Source organism: Passer domesticus, mitochondrion (assembly GCF_036417665.1).
Source record: "Passer domesticus mitochondrion, complete genome".
NCBI lineage: Eukaryota > Metazoa > Chordata > Aves > Passeriformes > Passeridae > Passer > Passer domesticus.
This window is the reverse complement of record NC_025611.1, coordinates 1-16,802: the sequence shown is the minus strand read 5'-3', so window position 1 is coordinate 16,802 and position 16,802 is coordinate 1. Positions and strand designations below refer to the sequence as shown.

Genomic DNA, 16,802 nt, shown 5'->3' with positions numbered 1-16,802 from the left:
GTTCTTGTAGTTAAATTTCATAACAACGGCTTTTCAGGCCGTAGGTCCCGGAGAGAGGCCGGGCGGGAATTTATGATAGAATTTGTTCTGTTCTTGGGGTTATGTTTCGCTTTGGGGGGATTGGCAGTTGCATCTAACCCTTCTCCTTATTATGGGGTGTTAGGGTTAGTTGTGGCTGCTGTTGCAGGGTGCGGTTGATTGGTTAGTTTGGGGGTTTCTTTTGTGTCCTTGGTGCTTGTTATAGTTTATCTGGGGGGGATGTTGGTGGTGTTTGCTTATTCGGTGTCGTTAGCAGCGGATCCTTATCCGGAGGCTTGGGCTAGTTGGGGGGTTGTTGGTTATGGTTTTGGTATGGGTCTGGTTGTTATAGTGGGGTTTGTCGTGAGTGGTGTGGTAGGGCTGTTGGTGGATGAGGGTACGGTGAATAATGGTGGTTTGTTGTCGGTTCGGTCGGATTTTAGCGGGGCGGCCTTACTTTATTCGGACGGGGTTGGGTTACTGTTGATTGGNGGGTGGGGGTTGTTGTTGACTTTGTTTGTGGTGTTAGAGCTTGTGCGGGGTTTATCTCGGGGGGCTATTCGGGCTGTTTAGAGGGAGGATCAGGAGGTAGTTTAATTTAAAATACCAGCTTTGGGAGTTGGTGATAAAGGTTTAAACCCTTTTTTCCTGAAGTGTGTAATAACTCTAAGAAGGGGTGTAATCTTCAATCTTTGGTTTACAAGACCAATGTTTTCATAAACTATTAGAGTTTATTAGGGTTTGTTAGAGTTTGAGCAGCTTGTTTTCTAGGGCTGCTGCAAGGGGGAATAGGATTAGGATGATTGTGAAGTAGGAGAGTGAGGCTAGTTGGCCAATGATGATGAATGGGTGTTCTACTGGTTGGCTACCTACTCAGGTTAAGATTAGGACATTAGCGACTAGTGCTCAGAATAGGATTTGGGATAGAGGGCGGAAGGTCATTGATCGGAATTTTGATGTGTGGAGGAGCGGGGTTAGGAATAGGACTAGGATTGAGGCGGCTAGGGCCAGGACTCCTCCTAGTTTGTTTGGGATGGATCGTAGGATGGCGTAGGCGAATAGGAAATATCATTCAGGCTTAATGTGTGGGGGAGTTACTAGGGGGTTGGCTGGGGTGAAGTTTTCTGGGTCTCCTAGGAGGTTGGGGGAGAATAGGGCTAGGGAGACTAGCAGGGAGAGCATTAGTACGAATCCTAGGATGTCTTTTACGGTGTAGTAGGGGTGAAATGGGATTTTGTCGCAGTCTGATGGGATTCCAAGGGGGTTGTTTGACCCTGTTTCATGTAGGAATGTGAGGTGAACTAGTGTGAGCCCTACGATGAGGAATGGAAGTAGGAAGTGAAGGGCGAAGAATCGGGTTAGTGTGGGGTTGTCTACTGAGAATCCCCCTCAAGCTCATTCCACGAGTGTTTGTCCGATGTAGGGGATTGCTGAGAATAGGTTTGTGATAACGGTGGCTCCTCAGAAGGATATTTGTCCTCATGGCAGGACATACCCTACGAAGGCGGTTGCTATAAGGGTTAGGAGTAGGATGACTCCGACGTTTCAGGTCTCTTTGTTGAGGTATGAGCCGTAGTACAGTCCTCGGCCGATGTGTAGGTAGATGCAGATGAAGAAGAATGAGGCTCCGTTGGCGTGTAGGTTGCGAATTAGCCATCCGAATTGGACGTCTCGGCATATGTGGGCGACGGAGGAGAATGCTAGGTTAGTGTCTGCTGTGTAATGTATGGCTAGCAGTAAGCCTGTAACAATTTGTGAAATTAGGCAAATGCCCAGTAGTGACCCGAAGTTCCATCATGTTGAAATGTTAGATGGTGTGGGGAGGTCAATTAGGGCGTCGTTGATGACTTTTAGGATTTGGTGGTTTTTACGAAGGTTGGGGGCCATTTGTTTGTTCTGTGTATTGATATCAGGATAATTAGGATGGATAGGGCGAATGATCCTATGTAGGCTTTGGTTAGGCCGGAGTGTAGGGTGGTGGAGGCTTTGGATGCTGTTAGTTGTAGGCTGGCCAGTCCTTCTGGTCCTAGTATTTTGTATCAGGACAGGTCGATTAGGTGGGAGGCAATTTTCTGTCCTCCGCTTAGGAATTTGGTCATGCTGAAGCGATGGACTAGGGGGTTGAAGTACCCTAGAGAGGTAGAGAAGTTTGACAGCGATGTTTGTTTTGTTAGGATGTGTATTTGGGTTGTTTTTGAAATTTCTAGGGCTATGGCAATTCCTAGGGCTGTTACTACTAGGGCTGTTATTTTGATGGATAGTGGTATGGTTGTGGGGGGCGTTTTTGTTGGGAGGATGTAGGAAGTGATGATGAAGCCTGCTGTAATGCTTCCCAGAGCAAGGCGGGTAATGGGGGAGGTCACTGCGGGGTTGTTTTCATTGATTGGGGTTAAGGGTTGAATTCGAACGAAGCCGGTCTGAACTAGTACGGTCATACGGATTGTATATACTGCAGTGAAGGATGTGGCTAGGAGAGTCAGTAGGAGGGCTCAGGTGTTTAGGTAGGATGTGCTTAAACTTTCGATAATTTGGTCTTTTGAATAGAAGCCTGCCAGGAATGGTGTTCCCATTAGGGCTAGGTTTCCGATAGTGAGGCATGAGGTGGTTGTGGGTAGTATTTTTTGGAGGCCTCCTATTTTTCGAATGTCTTGCTCGCCGTTTAGGCTGTGGATGATAGAACCTGAACATAGGAAGAGTATGGCTTTGAAGAATGCGTGGGTTGAAATGTGTAGGAAGGCTAGTTCGGGAAGGTTTAGTCCGATTGTAACTATTATTAGGCCTAGTTGGCTTGAGGTGGAGAAGGCGATGATTTTTTTGATGTCGTTTTGAGTGAGGGCGCAGGTGGCGGCGAATAGTGTGGATAGGGCCCCTAGGCATAGGCAGAGGGTTAGGGCGGTTTGGTTGTTGCTGAATAGGGGGTGGGTTCGGATTAGTAGGAAGATTCCGGCTACTACTATTGTGCTGGAGTGGAGTAGGGCTGATACGGGGGTTGGCCCTTCTATGGCGGCTGGTAGTCAGGGATGTAGGCCGAATTGGGCGGATTTGCCGGTTGCGGCCAGAATTAGGCCTAGGAGGGGGAGTGTCGGTGTCTGGGGTGAGGAGGGGAGTTGGTGGATTTCTCAGGTGTTTATGGCGCATGCTAGCCATGCCATGCACATGATTAGGCCTACGTCCCCCACTCGATTGTAAAGAACGGCCTGGAGGGCGGCGGTGTTGGCTTCTGCTCGTCCGTGTCATCAGCTGATTAGTAGGAAGGATATAATTCCTACTCCTTCTCAGCCGATGAACAGGACGAATAGGTTGTTGGCAACGATTAGGATTAGTATTGCGATTAGGAAGAATAGTAAGTAGGTGAAGAATTTTGTGATGTATGGGTCTGAGGCTATATATCAGGTTGCAAATTGTAAGATGGATCATGAGACGAATAGTGCGATGGGGAAGAAGGTCAGTGAGTAGAAGTCTATTTTTAAGCTGATTGGGATTTTGAAATTTATGATGAATTTTCATTCTCAGATGGAAGTCAGGCTTTCTGTTCCGGAGTGGATGTAGATTGTTATGGGGATTAAGCTGATTAGGAAGGAGGTTTTAACTGTGTTTGTGATGGTGGTGGGGGTGTTCTTGAGATTGTCTGATAGAAGTGGGAATAGGATAGGAGTAGCCAGGGTGGCTAGGGTTAGGAGTATGAATGTATTTAGGATCAGGGATAGGTCCATTACTTTCACTTGGATTTGCACCAAGATGAGTGGCTCCTAAGACCATTGGATTACTGTTATCCTTTGAAAGTAAGGGGACTGAGGTTTTATGCTCAGATGCAAGAGTTAGCAGTTCTCGCTGGTTTGACCTCCCCTCGGCGAGTAAGAAGGTTTTAACTTCTGTTTTTAGAATCACAATCTAATGTTTTGGTTTAAACTATACTTGCATATTGGAGTACCCGAGATTAGTTCAGGCTTGAGGATGAGTAGGAATATCGGGATTGCGTGTAGGGCTATAAGGAGGTGCTCTCGTGTGGAGGAGTTTTGGATTGATGTGATATGTGATGGGAGGGGACCTCGTTGTGTCACTGTGAGTATGTATAGGGTGTATGAGGCTGTGAGTAGGATTGCGGCTCCTGTAAGGATGATCGTGAAAGCGGATCAGTTGAATAGTGCAATTACAATGGTTAGTTCTGCTATGAGGTTTGTTGTTGGGGGGAGGGCTATATTTGTGAGGTTGGCTAGAAGTCATCAGATGGCTATTAGGGGTAGTATCGGTTGTAGTCCTCGTGTGAGTAGGAGGATTCGGCTGTGAGTCCGTTCGTAGTTGGTGTTAGCTAGGCAGAACAGTATTGACGATGTTAGTCCATGTGAGATTATTAGGATTATTGCCCCTGAGAATGCTCATTGGGTTTGGATTATGGTTGCGGCTACTACTAGTCCTATGTGGCTTACAGATGAGTAAGCAATTAGGGATTTCAGGTCGATCTGTCGTAGGCAGATGGCACTGGTTATTAGGGCGCCTCATAGGGCCAGGGTGATGAATGGGTAGTGGAGGTTGCTTGATGTTGGGTTTACCAGGATAGTAATTCGCATGATTCCGTATCCTCCGAGTTTTAGGAGCAGGGCGGCTAGTAGTATGGAGCCGGCGATGGGGGCTTCTACGTGGGCTTTTGGGAGTCATAGGTGCAGGCCGTAGAGGGGGGCTTTAACTATGAAGGCAAGGAGTAGGGCTAGGCTTGCGGCTAGTCCGGATCAGGAGTCGTTTAGTGTGGGGTGTGAGAGTTTTAGTATTGGGAGGTATAGTGTGCCAATTTGGTTTTGTAGGTGGAGAATGGCGATTAGTAATGGTAGCGAGCTGGCGAGTGTGTAAAATAGTAGGTAAATTCCAGCGTTTAGGCGTTCTGGTTGGTTGCCTCATCGTGTGATGAGGATCAGGGTTGGGATTAGAGTGGCCTCGAATGCAATGTAGAAGAGTATCAGTTCTGAGGCTGAGAAGGCTAGGAGGATGGATAGTTGGGCTAGGACGATTGTTGTTGCGAAGATTCGCTTGCGGGCGGCGGGTTCCTGTTCTAGGTGGTTTTGGCTTGCTATGATTATGAGGGGCAGGAGCCAGCAGGAGAGGACTAGTAGGGGGGAGGAGATTTGGTCGATGGAGGTTCAGGGGGTTAGGCCTTTGTTCGGGTAGTATGTGGGTGTGAGTCATTGTAGGCTTGTAGCGGCGATCAGCAAGCTGTACAGGGTGGTGTTGGTTCATAGGTGCTTGCAAGGGGAGAGAATGGCTAGGGGTAGTAGCATAGCAGTTGGGATAATAATTTTTAGCATTGTAGGAGGTTGAAGTTGTGTAGCAGGTCGGAGCCGTGGGTTCGGGTGGAGGCTACTAGCAGGGCTAGTCCTGTGCCTGCCTCGCAGGCGGAGAATGTTAGTATTAGGATAGGTAGTAGGGTGGATGCTGGTGTTTGTGTCTGGATGGGTCATATGGCTAGGGCAATATATATGGATAGTATTATGCTTTCTAGACATAGTAGTGCAGAGATTAGGTGGGTTCGATGGAAGGCTAAGCCCAGGCTGCTTAGGGTGAAGGCTGAATAGAAGCTTAAGTGTAGGTAGGACATAAAGAAAGTTATAGGGTGGGGACTATAATTTGTTGAGTCGAAATCAACCGTCTTAGTTAGACTAACTTTCTATTATTCTGCTCATTCTAGTCCGCCTTGGACTCACTCGTAGATTAGTCCTAGTGTAAGGAGTAGAATGAGTAGGGAGGCTCAGGTTAGAGTGGTGATGGGGGATTGCAGTTGAGTGGCTCACGGTAGTGGTAGGAGTAGGGCAATTTCTAAGTCGAATAGGAGGAATAGGATGGCTACTAGGAAGAAGCGGATGGAGAAGGGTAGTCGGGCTGAGCCTAGGGGGTCAAATCCGCATTCGTATGGAGATAGTTTTTCTGGGTCTGGGTTTATTTGAGCCAGTCAGAAGTTTAGTGCTGTCAGTAGCATGCTTAGGGTGAATGAGAGTGCTAGTATGAATAGGATTATGTTCATTACTCTTCTCTGGGTTTAAACCAGATTCTAAGGATTGGAAGTCGATTGTAATAAATATACTAGAAGAGTAGGATCCTCATCAGTAGATAGAGATATAGAGGAATAATCATACAACGTCTACAAAGTGTCAGTATCAGGCGGCTGCTTCAAATCCGAAGTGGTGGTTGGATGTGAAGTGGTACTTGATTAGGCGTAGGAGGCATACTAGTAGGAAGGTAGAACCGATAATTACGTGTAAGCCGTGGAATCCTGTAGCGACGAAGAAGGTTGAGCCGTAAACGCCGTCTGCGATGGAGAATGGGGCTTCGTAGTATTCTATGGCTTGTAGGGCTGTGAAGTAGAATCCTAGTAGGACTGTTAGGAATAGGGCTTGGATTGCTTGTTTTCGTTTGGCCTCTGTGATGCTGTGGTGGGCTCATGTGACAGTAACTCCTGATGCTAGAAGGATGGCAGTATTTAGGAGTGGTACTTCTATTGGGTTTAGGGGTTTAATTCCTACAGGTGGTCACTGTCCTCCGAGTTCTGGGGTTGGGGCCAGGCTTGAGTGGAAAAAGGCTCAGAAGAACCCCAGGAAGAAGAAGGCCTCTGATGTGATGAATAAGGCTATTCCGTATCGAAGACCTTTTTGTACGGTAGGGGTGTGGTGGCCTTGGAATGTGCTCTCTCGTACAATGTCCCGCCATCATTGGAATATGACTAGGACGGTGGTGATGAGCCCTAGAATTAGGAGTCGGGGGGAATTGTAGTGGAATCATATTGTTAGTCCTGAAGTGGTTAGTAGGGCAGCGGCTGCTCCTAAGATGGGTCATGGGCTTGGGTCTACTATGTGATAAGAGTGTGCTTGGTGAGCCATTGTTGTGGTGTTAGATGTTTTCTTGTAGGTAGAGGCTTAGTAGTAGGACGAAGACATAGGCCTGGATTATTGCTACTGCTACTTCTAGGATGGTTAATAGGAAGAGGACTATTAATGTTAGTAAAGAGACTGCTGGTATTGTTGAGAATAAGGCTGTTGTGGCTGTGGAGATTAGTTGGATGAGTAGATGTCCTGCTGTAAGGTTGGCTGTGAGTCGTACTCCTAGGGCTAGTGGTCGGATTAATAGGCTTGTTGTTTCGATTAGGATTAGGGCCGGGATTAGTGGGGTCGGAGTGCCTTCTGGTAGGAGGTGGCCTAGGGAGGCGGATGGCTGGTTACGTAGGCCGGTTAGGAGGGTGGCGAGTCATAGGGGGAATGCTAGGGCTAGGTTTATGGATAGTTGAGTGGTTGGGGTGAATGTGTATGGTAGCAGTCCGAGCAGATTAATCAATAGGAGGAAGATTATGAGAGATGTGAGGATCATGGCTCATTTGTGGCCTTTTTTGTCCAGGGGTATTATCAGTTGTTTTGTGATTAGGTTAACTAGTCAGAGTTGGAGGGTGGAGAGTCGGTTAGTGACCCATCGGTTGTCTAGGGAGGGGAGGAGTAAGGCTGGGAATGTTATTGAGATGAGGATTAGTGGGATTCCTAGTAAGGACGGGCTTGAGAATTGGTCGAAGAAGCTTAGGTTCATGGTCAGGCTCAGGGGGTGGTGTTTGGGATGGTGGTGGATTTGTGGGATGGGGGGTTTATCGATACGAATGACAGGAGCTTAGGTTGGATGATTAGGGAGAAAGTGAGTCATGAGGAGAGCATGATAAAAAATCAGGGATTTGGGTTTAGTTGAGGCATATCATTAAGGAGGGGGGGTCCCTCTGTCTTTAGCTTAAAAGGCTAACGCTGGTTCATAGCTTCTTAATGATTRAGATGATATTAGAGAGGATCAGCTCTCAAAGTTGGCGAGGGGAGTGGATTCTACTACGATTGGCATGAAGCTGTGGTTGGCTCCGCAGATTTCTGAGCATTGTCCGTAGAATACTCCGGGTCGGGAGGCAAGGAATGAAGTCTGATTGAGGCGTCCTGGGATTGCATCAGTTTTCACACCCAGGCTGGGTACGGCTCATGAGTGGAGTACGTCGTCTGCAGTTACGATAACTCGGACTGAAGAGCTTATTGGGACGATAACACGGTGGTCTACCTCTAGTAGGCGGAAATGCCCCAGGGGTAGGTCTGTTGTAGGGATTATGTAGGAGTCGAATGTGAGGTCTTTGAGGTCGGTGTATTCGTAGGTTCAATATCATTGATGTCCGATGGCTTTTAGGGTTAGGTCAGGTTCATTGATTTCGTCTATTATGTATAGGATTCGTAATGATGGTAGAGCGAGTGTCACCAGTACTATGGCTGGTAGGATAGTTCACACAAGCTCAATCTCTTGTGCATTTACTGTGTTTGATGAGAGTTTCTCTGTGAGTATGAAAGTTAGGAGGTAAAGAACCAGGCTGCAGATTGCTAGGGCAACTATTAGAGCGTGGTCATGGAATCCTATGAGTTCTTCTATGATGGGTGAGGCAGCGTCTTGAAAGTTAAGTTGTGAGTGGTTGGCCATTATTTGGGTGGGGAGGTGTGCAGGATTTTCGCCTGCAACTTAGCCTTGACAAGGTTATGTAATTATTTTACTAACACCTCTTTATGAGAAAGAAGCATAAGTGGTCTATGCGGTTGGCTTGAAACCAACATATGGGGGTTCGACTCCTTCCTTTCTTGTACTTGTACAAAGGCGGGTTCTTCGAAGGTGTGGAAGGGGGGTGGGCAGCCGTGGATTCACTCGACGTTGGTGCTTGTTAGTTCTGGTTGTAGTACTTTACGTTTTGATGCGAAGGCTTCTCAGATGATGAATACTAATATGATTACGGCTGTTAGGGAGATTAGTGACCCTACTGATGAGATGGTGTTTCATAGTGTGTAGGCATCTGGGTAGTCCGAGTATCGTCGTGGTATTCCGGCTAGGCCTAGGAAGTGTTGAGGGAAGAAGGTTAGGTTTACTCCTACGAATATTACTCCAAAGTGTGTTTTGGCCCATGTTGAGTGTAGGGTGTATCCAGTGAATAGGGGGAATCAGTGGGTAAATCCGGCTAGGATTGCGAATACTGCTCCTATTGATAGTACGTAGTGGAAGTGGGCTACTACGTAGTATGTGTCGTGCAGGGCAATGTCTAATGAGGAGTTTGCTAGGACAATCCCTGTTAATCCTCCGATGGTGAATAGGAAGATGAATCCTAGGGCTCATAGCATTGGCGGGTCTCATTTGATTGTCCCTCCGTGAAGGGTAGCTAGTCAGCTGAATACTTTAATGCCTGTTGGAATAGCGATGATTATAGTGGCGGATGTGAAGTAGGCTCGAGTATCGACGTCCATTCCTACTGTAAATATGTGATGCGCTCAGACGATAAAGCCCAGGAATCCGATGGATAGCATAGCTCATACTATTCCTATGTAGCCGAATGGTTCTTTTTTACCTGAGTAGTATGTCACTACGTGGGAGATAATCCCGAATCCTGGTAGAATTAGGATGTAGACTTCTGGATGGCCGAAGAATCAGAAAAGATGTTGGTATAGGACTGGATCTCCTCCTCCTGCGGGGTCGAAGAATGTGGTGTTGAGGTTGCGGTCGGTGAGTAGCATTGTAATTCCTGCAGCAAGAACTGGTAGCGATAGGAGTAGTAGCACTGCGGTGATTAGTACTGATCAGACGAATAGGGGTGTTTGGTATTGTGATAGGGCAGGGGGTTTTATGTTGATTGCTGTTGTAATAAAGTTGATTGCCCCTAAGATTGAAGAAATACCTGCTAAGTGCAGGGAGAAGATTGCTAGGTCTACTGAGGCTCCGGCGTGGGCCAGGTTGCCGGCTAGAGGGGGGTATACTGTTCATCCGGTGCCGGCCCCCGCTTCTACGGTGGAGGATGCTAGTAGCAGGAGGAAGGATGGGGGTAGCAGTCAGAAGCTTATGTTGTTTATTCGTGGGAATGCTATGTCTGGTGCTCCAATTATCAGTGGGACTAGTCAGTTTCCGAATCCCCCAATTATAATTGGCATAACTATGAAGAAGATTATCACGAAAGCATGGGCTGTGACAACTACGTTGTAAACTTGGTCATCTCCTAGGAGAGCCCCTGGTTGTCCAAGTTCTGCTCGGATAAGTAAGCTTAGGGCGGTACCTACTATCCCGGCTCATGCGCCGAAGATTAGGTACAGGGTGCCGATATCTTTGTGGTTGGTTGAAAATAGTCATCGGTTGATGAATGTCACGGGTAAGATGGCTGAGTGTATAAGCGTTAGGCTGTAGTCCTTTTTACAGAGGTTCAATTCCTCTTCTTATCGACTTTGTAGTGAAATTCATGGTGGGTTGCAAGTCCATCGATGTGTACTGACTGTACGCCGAAGTCTTAGGCAGAGGCCTGTTGGTTTGGGCATATAGCTGTTAACTATAGAGTCGTGGGATCGAAGCCCATCTGCCTAGTTGATTGGTTAAGGTCCTAGCTTAATTAAAGTACCTGGGTTGCATTCAGGGGATGCAGGGTAGTGTCCTGCGGACTTTAGCAGAAACTAAGAGGGTTTAACTCTTGTTTAAGGCTTTGAAGGCCTTCGGTTTAGGTAATCCTAAGTTTCTTAGATGATGGTGAGGATCATAGGGGAGATTGGTAGTAGGATGATGGACATGGTGGTTAGGATAGCAACTAGGATGCTAGTTGGCTTGTTGGTGTACCATAGTTTTATGTGATTAGTGGTGTGAGGGGGCAGTGTAATTGTTGCGCAGTACGCCAGGCGTAGGTAGAAGAACAGGCCCAGTAGGGAGAGGAGAGAGATAATTGTGGCTGCCGGGGCCATGTCTTGTTTGGTTAGTTCTTGGATGATGAGTCATTTGGGTAGGAACCCTGTCAGCGGTGGTAGTCCTGCGAGTGAGAGTAGGGTTAATAGTAACATGGTGTTTAGTGCTGGTGCTTTGGTTCATGTGGTCATTAGAGTGGACAGTTTTAAGGCCTTGATCGAGTTTAAGGTGAGGAAGACTGTTGAGGTCATTAGCACATATAGGTAAAAGTTGAGTAGAGTAAGTTTTGGGTTATAGATGACGATAATCGCCATTCAGCCAAGATGGGAGATGGAGGAGAATGCTAGGATCTTTCGAGTTTGTGTCTGGTTGAGACCTATTCATCCCCCAAGGGCTGTTGATAAGATGGCCATGGTGGTTAGGAGTGTGGGATTTAGTGATGGTGAGGTTATGAAAAGTAGCGCTATTGGTGGGAGTTTTATAATAGTGGAGAGTAGGAGTCCAGTGGTTAGAGGTGAACCTTGCAATACCTCCGGGAATCAGAAGTGGAATGGCACTAATCCCAGTTTTATTGCAATTGCTGAGGTTAGAATCAGGCACGACACTGGGTGAGTGAGCTGGGTGATATCTCACTGCCCGGTGTGTCATGCATTGGTCATACTGGAGAATAGGACTAGGGCGGAGGCGGCTGCTTGGACTAGGAAGTACTTGGTAGCGGCCTCAATGGCTCGGGGGTGGTGGGATTTTGAGATTAATGGTAGGATGGCGAGTGTGTTGATTTCGAGGCCGGTTCAGGCCATAACTCAGTGGTTGCTCGAGATAGTGATGGTTGTTCCTAGGAGTAAGCTGATGGTGAATACTAGTTTTGCTTGGGGGTTCATTAGCAGGGGAAGGAGTTGAACCATCATTTTCGGGGTATGGGCCCGATAGCTTGTTTAGCTGACCCTACTAGAAAGTAATATAAGGGAAGTATGGAGGGTTTTGATTCCTCTAGTGTAGGTTCGATTCCTGCTTTTCTAAAGTCTAGGGAGTAGGAAATGAGAGGGTTGGTATACCTCCATGTTCACTTTATCATAGTGACCCTTAGTCTTCAGGCACATTTCCGAGGCTGGTCTTAGGTACGGTGGTAGGCCTGCGTAGCAGATTGGCATGCTAATGTGTCATAGACATAGGGCTAGTGTGAGCGGTAAGAAGTTCTTTCATAGTAAGTGCATTAGTTGGTCGTATCGGAATCGAGGGTAGGAGGCGCGGATTCATAGGAACCCTGCCGATAGAAGCAGGGTTTCTGTGGCTAGTACTACGGGGAATAACTCTTGAGGAGGGTTTAGGAAGCTTGGGTTGAAAAACAAGATGGCGGTCAATGTGTTTATTAATATGATGTTGGCATATTCTGCCAGGAAGAAGAGGGCGAATGGTCCTGCTGAGTACTCTACGTTGAATCCGGAGACTAGTTCCGATTCTCCTTCTGTCAGGTCGAAGGGGGCACGGTTAGTTTCGGCGAGTGTGGATACGTACCACATTATAGCGAGGGGTCAGCAAGAGAAAATGAGTCAAAGGGGTTCTTGAGTGACTGCTAGAGCTCCCAGGGTATAGTTTCCGCTTAGAAGAATGACAGATAGTAGGATGATTGCCAGGGTGACCTCATAGGAGATTGTCTGGGCTACTGCTCGCAGCGCTCCAATGAGGGCGTATTTTGAGTTAGAAGCTCATCCTGACCATAGGATGGAGTAAACTGCTAGACTTGATATAGCTAGGAGGAATAGTAGGCCCAGGTTTAGGTCTGCTAGGGAAAATGGTAGGGGGAGTGGAATTCAAATGGAGAGTGCCAGGAGCAGGGCTAGTATAGGAGTTGTGAGGAATATGATTGGGGAAGACGTTGATGGTCGAATGGGCTCTTTGATGAATAGTTTCACTCCGTCGGCTAAGGGCTGTAGAAGTCCAAATGGGCCTACCACGTTTGGTCCTTTTCGTCCTTGCATATAGCTTAGGATTTTGCGTTCTACGAGTGTGAGGAAGGCTACTGCGATTAAGATTGGGAGGATGTAGGAGAGGGTTATGATTAAATTGATTAATAGGGGGTAGTTGGTCATGTCAGTGGTTTGAGGTTGAAGCTAGGGAGAGGATTTGAACCTCTGAGTTAAAGGACTTAAGCCTTTTGCATTTTCCGAGCTCTGCCACGCTAGCTAATCCTTTTCTTGGATGTGATGTGGTGTGATAGCTTTTTGTAATTTAGTTGGCTTCATTACTTAAGGCGAAGGCTTGCTTGTGGTATTGGCCTTGCTTTTCCTCTCCTTTCGTACTGGGAAGAGCTTATCATAGATAGAAACCGACCTGGATTACTCCGGTCTGAACTCAGATCACGTAAGACTGTTAATCGTTGAACAAACGAACCCTTAGTAGCGGCTGCACCACTAGGATGTCCTGATCCAACATCGAGGTCGTAAACCTCCTCGTCGATACGGACTCTCGGAGGAGATTGCGCTGTTATCCCTGGGGTAGCTTGGTCCATCGATCAATTATATTGGGTCTGGGTGCTGTTAGCACGTTGAGGGGTTGCTCTCGGTCTAGAGGTGTGGTCTAATTTTTGGAGGCTTTGTTTTACTCCAAGGTCGCCCCAACCGAAAAACGCAGACCAGCGACTTATTTGGCAGTGAGCCCAGTGGGGGGATGTGTGTTTTAAGGTGGCTGCTGGTTTTAAAGTTCCACAGGGTCTTCTCGTCTTATGGGGTTATTCCTGCTTTTGTACAGGAAGATCAATTTCACCGATTGCCTGTAAGAGACAGTTAAGACCTCGTTTAGCCATTCATACTAGTCTCGATTTATGGGACAATTGATTGCGCTACCTTTGCACGGTTAGGATACCGCGGCCGTTAAACACGAGTCACCGGGCAGGCATCACCTTCAATACTTGTTTTGGGTTTGCTGAAGGCTATGTTTTTGGTAAACAGTCGGGCCTTGACGGGCTTGCCTAGTTCCTTTTACAGGTTTTAATCTTTCTTAATGGACGCTCCTCTGTCGGGTTAACAAGATGTATAATACTCTGCTTGTTTGATTTGTCGTATATGGGTGGTTTGTTAATAATGTACTGATGTAAGCTTGCGTCGTAGAGGGAGGACCCTGGTTACTCATTCTAGCATTAATTCTCCTATTTAGATATAGGTTGGCCTGTTAATGGGGAGGGAGTCGTAAGGTTCTTATATTTTTAGGGTACTGAGCTTTAACGCACTCTTTGTTGATGGCTGCTTGAGGGCCCACAGTAGGGTTTTGGTTAAAATACTTATCCGCTCGTAGAGATTGTATTCTTTTTTAAAGGAGCTGTCCCTCCTTTAAATTGCCCTTAATTCGCTTCATTGGGGTTTGTTGGTTTTCCTTGGAGAAGAATTAAGAGTGAACTTAGATTCGTTTCACAGGCAACCAGCTATCACCCAGCTCGGTTGGCTTTTCACCGCTACTAACAAGTCATCCCACTCTTTTGCCACAGAGACGGGTTCGCTCAACAATAGCTGCTCATAAGTAGCTCGCTTGGGTTTCGGGGTGGCAAACTTAAATTCATTTTGCTTGGTTTTTCTTGCTAGACCATGATGCAAAAGGTACAAGGGCTGATCTTTGCTGTTTATAGCTTGGCTTTTTTCATTACTATTTCATCTTTCCCTTACGGTACGTGGTCTCTATCGCTCCAATGGTGTCTTTTCTATCGCCTATACTAGGACTAGAGAATGCTTTAGTTGGGTGCATGGAGTAGCTTTGTTATTCCAGGTCATGTAGATTGGGCTAGAGTCTGGCATCAAGACGATCTGTGGTTAGCGGATATCTTTCAGGTGTAAGCTGAATGCTTTTGTTTAAGCTACGTCTTGGTGTTCTAAGTGCACCTTCCGGTACACTTACCTTGTTACGACTTACCTCATCTTCGGCTGGATAGCTTATTAGTTTATGGGGGGGGGGGGCGCCTGCGAGGAGGGCGACGGGCGGTATGTACGTGTCCCAGAGCCGGCTTAAAGAGGGCTCGATTGTCCCGCTTTACTGCTAAATCCGCCTTCGAGAGACAGTTTCATGTCTCTTTGCCGTTGGTGTTCTATACTAGAAAATGTAGCCCATTACTTCCATTCCATAGGCTATACCTTGACCTGTCTTGTTAGCGTGGTGAGGCTATTGCGCCCACTGTTGGGCTTTCAGTGTAGGTGGGCTGGCGACGGCGGTATGTAGGCTGTTTTTGGCAAGGAATGGTCAGGTATATCGTGGATCATCGATTACAGAACAGGCTCCTCTAGGTGGGTTTGGGGCACCGCCAAGTCCTTAGAGTTTTAAGCGTTAGTGCTCGTAGTTCTCGGGCGGATGCTTTAGTAGGTTTAAGCATCAAGATTTAGGGCCAGGCATAGTGGGGTATCTAATCCCAGTTTGGGCCCTGGCTTTCGTGGGCTTCAATTAATCGTTGTCCTAAGATCTTCTTTAATAAGGGGGCCTTATTGGCATCTTGGGCTTATGACGGCTCAGTTGCTTTTTAATCTTAGTTACTTGGATAACATGTAACCACGCTTTACGCCGTTATAATGTTAATTTGGGTCTCCTGTATGACCGCGGTGGCTGGCACAGGATTTACCAACCCTAGATTTGCTATGGCTAAGTCAAGTTTACACTCATTGCTTAATATTAACTACTGCTGAATACCCGTGGGGGCGTGGCAATTGCGAGGCGTTTTGGGCTACGGGGGTGGTGAGCCTGATGCCTGCTCCTATCTACCTAAGTTAAGGTGTCCAGGGCGTCTACACTGGAGCGCGGATACTTGCATGTATATACCTAGCAAAAACTAACAGTAAGGTTAGGACTAAGTCTTTTGTCCTTGGGTGTGTGTGGCAGCCATCTTGACATCTTCAGTGTCATGCTTTTTTTAAGCTACAAGGACTGGCTTTAGGGTGGGGGGTTGGCTTAGCGTTTTGTGTTAGTGGTTTATATTTTTGTTTGGTTTTTTGGATGGTGGAAAATTTACTGGTGGGTAATTGTTTGGTTTGGGTTACTAGGAAATAGGGAGGAGGGTGAGTTTAAGGTGTGTGAATGATGTGTGGTTCGTATAATGCAGGCGTGGACGGGCTTGTTGTTTTGTGAAAGGCGATGAAAATTTCAATATTAAAAGAAATGAATGCGTGAATATAGAGTTTGAATATAAGTTCCTAGTGAGTGATAAAATAATAAGTATGTCCGGCAACCATTACACTATCTGTTGACGGGAGGTAGTTAGCGCGCACTCCATGAATGGGGTCAAAGTGCATCAGTGTCAAGTTTGCGACGACCTTATCCATTAGACCATGACATTCTGAGTGGTAGGGGATTCATATGCTCGGCGGTCATGTGATGGACATGTCAAGAGGAAGATATCACCTGCTACGCACTTGAAGGGCTTATTGAAAGGAGAGAAAAAAGAACAAAGTGTAGAAGGTCGGTATGCCTATAGCCGGTGGGAGTAGGGAGGAGAATCCAACCGACCACTTGTATCAGTGAAGAGCAAGTGAGGGGGATTGCTGCAGTTTATGGTCCTGAAGTTACAACCAATAGCGCAAAAGAGCAAGTTGAGCTCGGCGGTTAGGGGGAAAGTATGCGCCTGAAGCCAATAACGTAAATCACCTATAACGTTGAGTAGCTCGGTTCTCGTGAGAAGCGCGATCAATAGATAACCTGGTCCTCTGGCTTGGGAGTGCTTGAAAGCTGTTGGCCTAGAATATTACCTAGGAGGTGGGCGAACTCGGTAGACTTTGAGGGTTCAAAGGTGTACTGGAACATTCCTCGTTCACGTGAGTGGAGGTTTGGTATAATGATAAGTTCCTGGGTGTTGGGGGTAACGCTTGCGGCTCGGGCCTTGGGTAGGATGACTTGGGTTCTATGGTACCTGAAGCAAAAATGTCCCTGGTGGTGTTACTGTCCTTATATCATCTGTTTAGGAGATAATGTTTGGGTTTATTGTGGAGTACCATTACATGTAGTGTGGATTATCCTACATCTCATGAGCTGTCTGATGTGGCATATAATGTGATGCATATTATACATACCCTGAAAGTATAGAGAAAATATACTGGGGGGGAAGGGGGGGGTGGGCTAGACTAGGC

At 46.9% G+C, this 16,802-nt stretch overlaps 13 protein-coding genes across 13 annotated transcripts, besides 25 other annotated features; 1 reads left to right on the top strand and 12 right to left on the bottom strand. All coding sequences in view use genetic code 2, as the record gives it.

Annotated features, from left to right (window-relative positions):
- Window positions 1–71, top strand: a tRNA (tRNA-Glu).
- Window position 72: 1 nt separating this feature from the next.
- On the top strand, window positions 73–591 carry ND6 (NADH dehydrogenase subunit 6). The gene has a single exon. It carries the CDS (start codon window positions 73–75, stop codon window positions 589–591), a length of 519 nt encoding a protein of 172 aa, YP_009107848.1.
- A 9-nt stretch (window positions 592–600) lies between these two features.
- Window positions 601–670, top strand: a tRNA (tRNA-Pro).
- A 10-nt stretch (window positions 671–680) lies between these two features.
- Window positions 681–749, bottom strand: a tRNA (tRNA-Thr).
- Window positions 750–762: 13 nt separating this feature from the next.
- Window positions 763–1,905, bottom strand: CYTB (cytochrome b). The gene has a single exon. It carries the CDS (start codon window positions 1,903–1,905, stop codon window positions 763–765), a length of 1,143 nt encoding a protein of 380 aa, YP_009107847.1.
- Window positions 1,906–1,913: 8 nt separating this feature from the next.
- ND5 (NADH dehydrogenase subunit 5) lies at window positions 1,914–3,731 on the bottom strand. The gene has a single exon. The coding sequence runs from the start codon at window positions 3,729–3,731 to the stop codon at window positions 1,914–1,916; it is 1,818 nt and encodes a 605-aa protein (YP_009107846.1).
- Window positions 3,732–3,802, bottom strand: a tRNA (tRNA-Leu).
- Window positions 3,802–3,867, bottom strand: a tRNA (tRNA-Ser).
- Window positions 3,868–3,937, bottom strand: a tRNA (tRNA-His).
- ND4 (NADH dehydrogenase subunit 4) lies at window positions 3,938–5,315 on the bottom strand. The gene has a single exon. A coding segment is annotated over exon 1 (1,378 nt).
- Window positions 5,309–5,605, bottom strand: ND4L (NADH dehydrogenase subunit 4L). The gene has a single exon. It carries the CDS (start codon window positions 5,603–5,605, stop codon window positions 5,309–5,311), a length of 297 nt encoding a protein of 98 aa, YP_009107844.1.
- A 1-nt stretch (window position 5,606) lies between these two features.
- Window positions 5,607–5,676, bottom strand: a tRNA (tRNA-Arg).
- Window position 5,677: 1 nt separating this feature from the next.
- ND3 (NADH dehydrogenase subunit 3) lies at window positions 5,678–6,028 on the bottom strand. The gene has a single exon. It carries the CDS (start codon window positions 6,026–6,028, stop codon window positions 5,678–5,680), a length of 351 nt encoding a protein of 116 aa, YP_009107843.1.
- Window positions 6,029–6,097, bottom strand: a tRNA (tRNA-Gly).
- On the bottom strand, window positions 6,098–6,881 carry COX3 (cytochrome c oxidase subunit III). Its single transcript has one exon. A coding segment is annotated over exon 1 (784 nt).
- Window positions 6,882–6,891: 10 nt separating this feature from the next.
- Window positions 6,892–7,575, bottom strand: ATP6 (ATP synthase F0 subunit 6). Its single transcript has one exon. It carries the CDS (start codon window positions 7,573–7,575, stop codon window positions 6,892–6,894), a length of 684 nt encoding a protein of 227 aa, YP_009107841.1.
- Window positions 7,566–7,733, bottom strand: ATP8 (ATP synthase F0 subunit 8). Its single transcript has one exon. The coding sequence runs from the start codon at window positions 7,731–7,733 to the stop codon at window positions 7,566–7,568; it is 168 nt and encodes a 55-aa protein (YP_009107840.1).
- A 1-nt stretch (window position 7,734) lies between these two features.
- Window positions 7,735–7,802, bottom strand: a tRNA (tRNA-Lys).
- COX2 (cytochrome c oxidase subunit II) lies at window positions 7,803–8,487 on the bottom strand. The gene has a single exon. A coding segment is annotated over exon 1 (685 nt).
- Window positions 8,488–8,498: 11 nt separating this feature from the next.
- Window positions 8,499–8,567, bottom strand: a tRNA (tRNA-Asp).
- A 5-nt stretch (window positions 8,568–8,572) lies between these two features.
- Window positions 8,573–8,645, top strand: a tRNA (tRNA-Ser).
- COX1 (cytochrome c oxidase subunit I) lies at window positions 8,637–10,187 on the bottom strand. The gene has a single exon. The coding sequence runs from the start codon at window positions 10,185–10,187 to the stop codon at window positions 8,637–8,639; it is 1,551 nt and encodes a 516-aa protein (YP_009107838.1).
- A 1-nt stretch (window position 10,188) lies between these two features.
- Window positions 10,189–10,259, top strand: a tRNA (tRNA-Tyr).
- Window positions 10,259–10,325, top strand: a tRNA (tRNA-Cys).
- Window positions 10,326–10,398, top strand: a tRNA (tRNA-Asn).
- Window positions 10,399–10,408: 10 nt separating this feature from the next.
- Window positions 10,409–10,477, top strand: a tRNA (tRNA-Ala).
- A 1-nt stretch (window position 10,478) lies between these two features.
- Window positions 10,479–10,548, bottom strand: a tRNA (tRNA-Trp).
- Window positions 10,549–11,588, bottom strand: ND2 (NADH dehydrogenase subunit 2). Its single transcript has one exon. A coding segment is annotated over exon 1 (1,040 nt).
- Window positions 11,589–11,657, bottom strand: a tRNA (tRNA-Met).
- Window positions 11,657–11,727, top strand: a tRNA (tRNA-Gln).
- Window positions 11,728–11,732: 5 nt separating this feature from the next.
- Window positions 11,733–11,811, bottom strand: a tRNA (tRNA-Ile).
- An 8-nt stretch (window positions 11,812–11,819) lies between these two features.
- ND1 (NADH dehydrogenase subunit 1) lies at window positions 11,820–12,797 on the bottom strand. Its single transcript has one exon. It carries the CDS (start codon window positions 12,795–12,797, stop codon window positions 11,820–11,822), a length of 978 nt encoding a protein of 325 aa, YP_009107836.1.
- Window positions 12,798–12,816: 19 nt separating this feature from the next.
- Window positions 12,817–12,891, bottom strand: a tRNA (tRNA-Leu).
- Window positions 12,892–14,491, bottom strand: an rRNA (16S ribosomal RNA).
- Window positions 14,492–14,561, bottom strand: a tRNA (tRNA-Val).
- Window positions 14,562–15,539, bottom strand: an rRNA (12S ribosomal RNA).
- Window positions 15,540–15,607, bottom strand: a tRNA (tRNA-Phe).
- Window positions 15,608–16,802: a sequence feature (control region).